We start from the raw sequence: 10,733 nt of genomic DNA, 5'->3' as shown, positions 1-10,733 counted from the left end.
CCTGGATGAAGTAAGATTAAATATGAACCAAAGCACTGTCCCTCGATGAACGTTTTGGCTATAGGCCTACGTGAACCAGCCCCGCATCCCTGCATGAAGTAGATAGTTACGGTGAGGGTCAGTACTCCACTGCCGACAGATGCATACGCTTAAATTAGAGAGAGAGGCATTTACATTAAACGAAGAGGAGCTGCTCCTGAAATGGAAAGATTATTAAGATGTTAAGTAATGAAGAAATGGGAAGGAATGCCATCCCTGTGCTTGCGGCTGCCGTGATGTAATGGGAGATTACGAATGACGACAAGCAAAGTGCATTGTGCTTGGAAAAGTATATGAGTGAGTGCAGTATTGGCCTGAAGGAGAGTTTGTGCCTGCTGTGAGGTGTTGCTCTTTTGGCAGAGAAGAGTTTGAGGAAAGATCTTGTTCTAGTCCCTACAGCCTGAAGACCTGCGAGGAGGAATGGAGTGGTTAGAGAGGAGACATAGCATTTTCAAAAGGACCTAGCAGGCAGGCAAATAAACAGCCATGATACATTTACGTTGCCATTAGTTAAATCAACGAACACGATGTATGGGCCTACATATTATGTACATAACCAATGACAGTAACAGACAATAATGATCAGCCAGACAGGAGAATGAAAATAAGACTAATATGGCCTTCAGGTGCATCGGAAATATTATGGTTAATGACAGTAGCCTAGAAAGGGACAGGGACTAGGAAGAGTACTTTTGTCCCTGTTGGCCTTCCATGCACGACCGCCTGACCGGCGAGACAATTTGCCTAGATGTGGACCTAGCAAAGCTGTATCATGGCAGCTTTGGCAAGGAAACCATCGCGAGTGTCGATAACTGGAGTAACGGAGTTTTTTAAACGGTTCCGTACATGTATGTTAACAGCGTAGCCTGATAAGTCAGACGGTTTTCGTCAGAAAGTTTAGCAACCATATTTCCGTTGTTAGCGATACGACGTTAACCTCATTAAGCGACTAGGATCTAACACGAGACTAGGGTGAAAGAGAACCTTCGAGCCGCGGAACTTGTCTCTTTCCGTTGATAAGACCGGGCGGACAACCCGAACAGTGGCAACAATTTGGCCTACCTTACTCTCCGACGTTTACGAGCTACTATCCTACAAAGTCAAAGTCTCCCAACCCCCGAGACTTTGGTGAGATGCGTCCAACTCGGTTGAAGCGAACGAAAGGTAGGCTAAGCTACTATGACTGCATCACATGTTAAAGTTGTGGCGAAGTGAATGACTAGCTAACCGGGCATGGATACGGAACATCGAAAATCGGCACCTGAAAGCAACAGGCAGGTGCAAAGTAAAGTGATTATAAAGGCTGATGCAGACTGGTGATTGGTCAGAAGTAATGAATGAATGAGTGACGCATGCATTGAGTCTTCCTTACAGAATTTAACGCTAACGCTTCCATTTACGCTTTGTGTTTTCCAGTTGTGATGCCACCATCACCTTGGGTGGGCGTGGGGTAGAATACATACATAATTTATGCTGACATGAATGACAGGTGATCTGCTGTGTTTTTAGAGAGTGTATGCGTGTATTACGGATATGATATTGTCTCATCTCTTTGTGTGTGTGTGTGTGTGTGTGTGTGTGTGTGTGTGTGTGTGTGTGTGTGTGTGTGTGTGTGTGTGTGGTGTTTCAGCGGTGATGGGGGCTCTGGTGTTTGGCGTGGTTTGGGCCATCACAGGTGTGGAGTGTCTGCCGGGGGAAAACCTGTTTGGTCTGGTCATTCTGTTCCTGTGTGCGGTGTGTGGGGGCAAACTGGTGGGCCTCATCCAGTTCCCAAACCTGCCCCCACTTCCACCACTGCTGGGTAAGAGGAATGAGCTTTTATCAGTGTGTGGACATAAGTAAATGGTCAATGTGTGCATGTATGTCTGAACCTAACCTTTATGGATGTGGGAACCTGCACATTACAGTAGTTTTGTGAAGTGTGTGTGTGTGTCTGTGTGTGTGTGTGTGTGTGTGTGTGTGTGTGTGTGTGTATGCGTGTGTGTGTGTGTGTGTGGACACAAGTGTTTGCAATTTATTGTTATAGTTAATTACCCGTAACTGCATTATTTATCTGACACTTGTCTCATCAAATCTCAAATGTACTCACAATGTTAACGCTTCAGCACAGTCGCTATTCAGACTGCTGAGAAGCAGCCTACAGAGCTTTGCTCTGTGTATCACCACTGACACAAACTCCAGTTTTTAATTCCTGTTAAAGATACAAAATAAATTACTATTCATTTCTATTAACCCTCTCTCTCTGGCATCTTATGGCTGTCACCGTGAAAGTCAGTTTGAGTTTAGCTAGCGCCAGCAAAATAGATAGATAGATAGATAGATAGATTACTTTATTCATCCCCAGAGGGAAATGATGGTGTAACAGCAGCAATTAATAATATAAACATATATCACACATAAACATACATACAAGTTAAAAAAATAAATACAATTGGAAATAGACATAATTCAGTGATGGGTCATAGCCTAATTAACCATAAAGTTTATGATAAACCCATGCCAGGTTTATTTGCAGATATATCTTAACATATAACGTTAATATTACTCCTTTCTGGCATGTTCAGTAAAGCTAACATTATCATATCCCACTTACAGTTGACTAATAACCAAAGCGTGAACCACCGTTGTGTTTTCTGCTTATGGATGTCAGGACAATGTATTTGTATACAAGTAGGCTAACGTCTCGTCATCTCATTTGTGATTACAAAAAAGTAGCCTGCTAATTTACCTTCACTGAGGTTACGTTAGTCTGAGAGTCGTAATGTTAGGATAGGTTGAAGGTTAGTGAACGAGTGTAACAGGTTCATTATCATCAATTGGTCAAGTTCAGATAAATTATATAACATGATGTGCATGTGATACATTTAAAAGAGCCATTTCTAATCTTTAAACTGAAAGAAACTCAATTGGCTTTTCATTAGCTTTTTAGTTATTCTTGTTTATTTGAAATGTTTCTCAAATTGCCCTTTTCTCTTGGAATTCCCAGGAATCTGGGGCATTGTTGTAGAATTCCATTGGGGTATAGAGGGTTACATTTCTAGCCTATTATGAACAAAAGCCCACAGCTGGAGATCTAAATGTACCAGTGACAATGGGAACATTATGCAGCTGTGGTAGAATGTAAAATACACATAAATGTCCTCTCATATCCTCTCTACTTCCCTCTCATGTTTCTCTCCTCCCCTTCTCATCCTTTCATCCCCCTCCTCTCTTCTCTCATGCCTCTCTCTGCTTGTCTTTGTTCCTTCCATTCCTGACCAAACACTTAACACACACACACACACTAAAGTCAACAGCTCTTTCTGGAGAGAATGAATACCTGGAGGTGACACTGACCCATTTAAGATGCCGTGTGTGTGTGTGTGTGTGTGTGTGTGTGTGTGTTTGTGTCTTGTAAAATTAAGTATTTTGATGGTTATACAACAAAGGTACTGTATACCTGACAATGTTTATATGAGACTGAAACTGTCTGTCGGCTTTGTGTGTGTGTGTGTGTGTGTGTGTGTGTGTGTGTGTGTGTGTGTGTGTGTGTGTGTGTGTGTGTGTGTGTGCATGCATGTGTTCGAATTACCATAGGGCCCGGTAGTGCCCAGCCCCCTTAGTTCTGGGCAGGGCACTATAGTTCTGCTCGAAATCACTGTCAGAGGGGGCCCACTCATTCATTGTCAAGTTGACAACCCGTAACTATGATAATCTACATTTTCCCCATTGGTTGCAATGTGTATTCCCCCCCCCCCCCCCAGACTGCAGGGGCACTGCTGCGCATAATATCCCCCTGTCCTGTCCGATCTCACCCTCTGAATCGAGTTTTTATTAATTTTGCTAGAGCATTGTTAGCGATTGAGCAATTAGCAGCAGTGGAAAAAGTTAAAAAGAATGTATAATTTAATTAGAATTAGATATTAGAAAATTGTTACAACACGTTTTTACCTACTTCGGCAGAATGCGAGAGAGGATTCTCTACGCTTAATGACATTGATGACAAAGCCAGAAATCGTTTAAGGGAGCGCAGCTTAAATGCACTTCTTTTTCTGGGCATCAATGCTCCTCCCCTGGTCCAGTTCAACCCTAAGCCATTCGTGAAATCATGGCTCAAGGCTGGGCATCGTCCATCAACTGTGTGGAAAACGGGAAAAAAATGCCCAGAAAGAGACCAATAGGCCACTTTGGGACTATCTCCAGTAGGCTTAGCCGAGATGTGATAAAGACAGCTGTCAAGTGTTAACTTTCAGTTTTTTCAGTTGTGCGATGTTCAGTTGTGCACGTAAAATATTTGACAATTAGCTCTGCTCAGATTCATTTTTGACGATAGCCTTTGTTATTAGCAGTGGTGGAGGAAGTACTGAATCTCAGTACTTAAGTAAAAGTACAAATACACAGAGAAATATTTACTTTAGTAAAAGTAAAAGTACCACAATGACAACCCTACTTAAGTAAAAGTAAAAAGTACCTGCTTTTAAATGTAATTTAAGTATTAAAAGTAAAATAATGATTTATTCTCTTAATATCTATATTCTAAAAGAAAAATTAGTATGGGCTGTGGCATTTTAATTAAGCTAGTTTTAGGTTATACTCGACTAGATACAGTAGTTTTAAGCTAATGCAATTGTGCTTACCATCTGTGGCCCAGTTTACATTCTGACCTACAATTCTAGAGACTGTAATTCTGGTTATCTACTAGGGTGATCTGCTGAGTATATCATTCAGCAAAACACGAGAGCCTGAAGTTTAACGGGGTAGACCAGGGAAACGTCGGGTGGATCGTGCCTGATTGAACAGAAAAGTCTTTATGATTAGGTTTCACTTGCGTATAGACGCACATAGACATTGAATGAGCGCTCACATTTCTACCCCCCAATTGTAGGCTATGCCTTTTTATTTGATCACACACAATTAAGAAAATATTTCCTAATCTGGAAAATGCTACGTTTTTTTCGGCCAGCGGTTCTATATGCTAATAGTCTACCATTCATTTGTGCCGCAAATGATCAGACGTGTGACAGAAGCATGGGCATAGCCTGTAACTTCGCTGATCCGCGGATAGCAATCTCATCGGAGAGGAGGCCCTAACGCTGCAGATAACAGACAGAGAAAGGCACAGAACACAGTTGCATGTCCAGTGTAGCCATGGGTCCGGTGAATATAGCCTACCGAATGCAGATGGCTACAAGCTCACGCTTTGCCTGGTCTAGACTAAAAGCTTATGTTTCAAAGATTTAGAAGCTGGGCACGTAGCGCTCCAGAATAGCAACCCCGCCCCCTGGTAAAACAAACGTGTTTGTCAGAGAGAAAAAAAAATCTGATCATAAAATGTATCGTAAAAAGGAACGATAGTGTTGTAGAAATGTACCGGAGTAAAAGTACAGATAATTGCTGTAAAATGTAACGAAGTAAAAGTCAAAAGTATGCAATATAAATTCTACTTAAGTAAAGTACAAATACGTGGAAATTTTACTTAAGTACAGTAACGAAGTATTTGTATCGTTACATTCCACCACTGGTTATTAGGCTGAATTTCATAATGTCATAGATTTCATTTTAATAAACTGGCTACCCTGCTTATTATAATCTATTGGATGTTGAATGCCCCCCCCCCCCCCCCCCCCCCAGTGGGCCCCCCCGGATCCGACGGGGTAATTCGAACACTGCCTGCAGGCAATCATTGATATGGAATATTTTGCTTGCGCAAATGTTATTATGGCTATGCATGTGTTTACACTATTGCATATGTGCATGTAGAGGTCTGTATGTGTCTGTTCTTTCTGCTGTTGTAAATGTATGCATGTGTGTGTGTATATCATATATCATGGGTGTGGTGATGGTGTGTGTGCAGGTATGTTACTGGCGGGTCTGGTCTTGAGGAATGTTCCATATGTAACGGATGCAGTTCGTATTGAGCAAGCATGGTCATCTGCATTGAGGAATATTGCCTTGGCTATCATACTGACCCGTGCTGGCCTTGGACTCAACCCTGATGTAAGTGTGTGTGTGTGTGTGTGTGTGTGTGTGTGTGTGTGTGTCGGTTTCACTGAAATTGATACCCTCAATGAACCACCGAGAATGAATAAAGGTTGAATGAAAGAATGAGTAAATATAGAGTTGCGGGCACTCTCTGCTGGACTGAATGTTGTGTTGGTCCCAGCTCACAGTTTTGCCTAATTGCCTACAGACTTTTTGCAGAATATGGCTCATTATGTCAAAACGCTACACATAGCCAAATTAAATAAGACATAGCACTTGGAGATAAACAACTCACAAAATGAAACACTGCAATCAAAACTCAACAATCCTTTCTAAATGTAATTATTGCAACAAAACCATACACACATGCACACCATTACTCTTTCAAATCAACAGAAACACACTGATGTGCTTTATATAAAAAACTGCAGTCTGTGTGTTTCTATTGTCATTTTCTCAGACATTTTTTGCAACAAAAGTTTTTACAAAAAACAAACATTCTTACAGAGATAAAGAAAAATATAGTCACACTTATCAATGCAATTGATGGTTAAATCGAGTTAAATGGTATCACGAAGCTCACTTACTTGTAAATTTGTCACTAATGAGATTGGCGTCAAATCGTGCTCTCCCACACTGTTCTGGGGCCGGTTCCCCCAAACGTTCTTATCGCTAAACCTTAACCTCTCTAACTTTAACGTTATGGCACGATTCCCGACACGTTCGTACGCTAAGTATATCTTCTGTAAGTCACACTTTCGTAAGGTTGGTCTGGGCCCAGTTTCCCGATAACGACGGAGACACGCTCTTAAGAGGGTTTTCTACGATTCATCTTACGATCGTTCGTTTGGTTTTTCCGACTGTTTCCCGAACATGCTCGTAGCGTGAACGCGCGTGCACTGCTCTTAAGATGCTCTTAAGGGGAGCTGTCCACGTTAATAGTTCTGAAATATCCTCTGATTTGACGGTGATGTCAGGTGACTGCACGTCACAGCTATAGGCTTACCATTTAAACCTCGGATCTACACATTCATTCACATCAATACGAAAATAGAAACACTTTGACATCTGCATGTAAGCATCCCAAGTAGGTTATATACCACACAGAGACATAAATAATTGTAATTATTTTAAGATTAGATTGTTGCACCATGCAATAATTTTTCACGGTGCCACTTAAGAACACGTTTGAAGATAAGAAAGAAGTCGAGTAAGAAAGAGAGGAAATGTGTAGGCTTAGATTTTGATGCAGTAGGCCTAGGCTACAGACTAAACCACATGTTGCTTTCTCTGCTTTTTACCTCATAGGCCTAATAAAATATTCACTTAGCAAAGATAATGTCAAACTATTCTGGCAACGTCTCGTTTCATAACTTGATTGCATTTTTGTCCGCTTTTCATCACATTATTATGACCATTAAATGTAGGCTATTTTGCACGCTAAAATCTGATTCATCACAGGTAAACACAATAAAGAATGGGAACGTAAATTGGATTATGTATTCTAAGTTGTAAATCCTCTGTATGTCCTGTTGGTGACCTCAGTGAGAAGTACTGTTAAGACGCTCTTAGCCGGTAACGAGTACTCTGGAGCACTCGTAGATCTACGAGTGTTTTCACGATGCTCTTAAGCTACGATGGTTTCGGGAAACAGTCGGCAAATCTTAAGACGTTCGTAAGAGGGACTTTACGACGCTCTTCGGCTTAAGATGCTTTCGGGGAAGTGGGCCCTGGACCATTCGTAGCTCTCTCTTAGCGTTGTTTGAGCTCTCAAGGCGCTAGTCGCCGCCACTGTGCAGCAGTCTTTAGAAATCAGCGCAGCAGTACAAGTCAAACTATGGTACGTTGATGATGTTGTGGCTCAACGATGATTTTATGTTATGGACATTTTAAGACTAATGATAAAATATGTTCGCAATGGATGCAGGACTATTTATGAAGTTTACTTTATTTGGTATCAGAACTAATATGGTGGTAAGCCTAGGCTATTTCGTAATGTCATTAAAGCGTTCAAATTGGCAATCACTTTTGATAATTAAAAGCTGGCAAAGAATTTGCCTCTAAATGGCTAAGATCTATAAATGGGTAAGCATGGTGGTGTCCAGTAAGCGACCAACTAGGCCTATGGCAGCGATCCAACGTGTCCTTGTATTGAATCAAAAACGGCGCCGGCCGCGGAGCCGTGTAGTCCATGTCGCTCCATAGCTCTTTTTTGTTGCTGTTGCACAAGTTATTCCGAAAGCTGGAAAACAGTGTCACTTTGTGCAAGCTCACCTCGTCCAGCAAAATGTCAAGTTCCTCTGACGAGAAGCTTGGTGCCCTTTTTTTACGTTGCTTCCCCACCATACTGTAGGCTATCTAACTCTCTCTCTGTTCATTGTAGATATTTGCTTTTTATTGAAAACATTAACTAATGGCAATCAATACCGCAATACTGCAGCTGCTTGCCAATCAATTGTAATTGTAAGGTACCTTACCATTAATATAAAAGTGTATCACATAATTTTTAGAAGTCCTTAAACCCATCAAGAAGCGGCACAAGTGGCACAACGGGATAAGGAGGGTGGATGATTAGCGAGGGATACCCGGTTAGTCTACCCGTCACAACATATCGTGTGAACATATTACTGCCAATTTGATAATTTAGTTAATAGTTTATATTTTACTGATAACTTAAACTATGTTCAAATAAATGTTACTGGAATAATTTGAGGAATATTTTATTTGCATAGAACGTGTTGTCTTTCTTAACGCCGTCATGCACCTTCGCGTGAAGTAGAAAATCGATTCCTGAGCAATCGATGCCAACTAATTCAGCACCTTCACTTGGGACAGCGCCTTTGTAACGTCGAACGTAAGAGGCAGCGTGTTAAGAAGCTTCCTAAGGGACACTTCGGGGAACACACTTAGGAACATAAACAACTTTGGAAAGATATATCTTTTGAGTCTTCTCAGCGGGCTAAGAGTGAGCGTTATCGGGGAACCGGCCCCTGATCACTCGCCTTCAGGCAAGCAAAACAATGCTTTAAGGGCAGGGGATACAGGACAACAGTACAGAGACGGCAAAGTCCGATGGGGCTAATGTTATGAAAGTAATAAAATACGGGATATTTTACGGGAAAATATTAAAACAGGAAGACAGCTGGAAAAAAGTTAGTAGGTATGTTTCTGACAGTGGGTGACTCTAGGGCTCTTTGCTGTTGTTAGAATGGCCTGTATTGCTGTTGTTAGAATGACCTGTAGCCTAGGCCTATTGCACAACATAGGCCTATCACGTTAAATTTTGTACAAATAAACAAATAGCCTACAGCGATCATTAAATAGACCCACCTATGCATTTTCTATATCAACAAAATGGCCGCTGCGAACGTTATTACCTGATTATTACATAGATCGAATATGCCTAATTACAGCCAACCACTTATTCCCAGCCTCTCTACTAGATACTTTTACTCAGGTGGGTTAAATATCAAGATGCTATATAAGGATGGTGTTTTCATGCCATTTGATCAGGTTAGACAGGAGTTTTCTTTACCAACAAGTAACTTTTTCAGATACCTACAAGTGAGACATTTTATACAGAATCACCTCACCCCACTTCCACCAAAATTTTCACTTGATTCAATCCTTGAAACCCCACCTGAGGTAAAAGGAACAGGTTCCTCAATGTCAATAATAAAAGAAAACTAGGGAAAGGATATGGATGCTAACATAACTGTAGATCAATGGTCTGACATACTGTAGTTCAAAGAATTTACTCTTCCTCCATTTGAGCGAAGCATAGGGCTCTAATTTGATGATCAAAAAAGCGGCGCAAAGCGTATTCTTATCATAACGCAAAGCTTATTCCTATCTTACACTCGATTTTTTTTACACAATGTGCCCAGGGGTGTGTGTGGTCTGGCGGGTGATCTAAAAATCGCTATCTTATACCATCTAAAAAGCATTATGCCACTGACCAAGAAAAACCTGGTCTATAGTGAAAGGCGCATATGAAGCACAGCTGAAGAGATGTAAGCAGCAACCCAGCTAACAATTTATGGTTTCCAAAACGTTCTGGGAACCATAGTTTTTGGTTTCGGAAACGTTGCCCGAAGGTTAGTTTTTGAGTAAGTTTTGGTTCCCATGGAAAGTTTGCTGAATGTTCCGGAAACGTTAGTTCTTGGTTATATAAAACGGTTGCAACCTTTAGAGAACCTTCCCCTAACGTTCCCTAACCGTTGCAAACTTTAGAAACCTTCCCCTAACGTTCCCTAACTGTTCCCATAACATTCCCTAAACGTTGTAACATTTAGGGAACGTTCCCTTCCCTAAATATTGCAACCTTTAGGGAACCTTGCCCTAACATTGCAACCTTTGCATACCAATTGTATTATTACTTTAAACAGCATGAGCAGGAATGCATTATTATATATTAGCAGGAAAGAATGAACAGGCAAAAACGATGGAACTTATAACTTTAATATAAAATTATCAAAAGACAAAAAAAACAATATAAAAGGCCTAACAATATATATATATAAATTAGACTTAGTGTTAGCTAAGTATATTAACATAAGGCATTTGACTTTGGTAGGTGCTCTATACATTCAACAAATAGACAGACATACTGTACAATAGAGACAACAATATACATTGTGGCAGATACCAACACAATATACAAAACAACTATACAAATAAGACATAATACCAATATAAGTAGGGGAGACCGGGGCTGGTTGTCTCACGGGTTG

The 10,733-nt window shown here is 40.9% G+C and overlaps 1 protein-coding gene across 1 annotated transcript in view; it reads left to right on the top strand.

Moving 5' to 3' along the window:
* Positions 1 to 1,669: 1,669 nt before the first annotated feature.
* LOC143127810 (sodium/hydrogen exchanger 9B2) overlaps positions 1,670 to 10,733 on the top strand; it is a 28,709-nt gene continuing 19,645 nt past the window's right edge. The window contains exons 1-2 of the mRNA XM_076289522.1: positions 1,670 to 1,840; positions 5,873 to 6,015. Coding sequence (XP_076145637.1) covers positions 1,675 to 1,840; positions 5,873 to 6,015 — 309 coding nt within the window. The 5' untranslated portion in view covers positions 1,670 to 1,674. The remainder of the gene's footprint in view (positions 1,841 to 5,872; positions 6,016 to 10,733) is intronic.

The sequence above is a fragment of the Alosa pseudoharengus genome, unplaced genomic scaffold, assembly GCF_046254945.1.
Source record: "Alosa pseudoharengus isolate Yale_2024_CS ecotype anadromous, Long Island Sound unplaced genomic scaffold, YU_APseudo_1.1 YU_APseudo_1.1_scf_17, whole genome shotgun sequence".
Lineage (NCBI taxonomy): Eukaryota > Metazoa > Chordata > Actinopteri > Clupeiformes > Clupeidae > Alosa > Alosa pseudoharengus.
The sequence above is the reverse complement of the archived record's forward strand: the minus strand, read 5'-3'. Positions and strand labels throughout refer to the sequence as shown.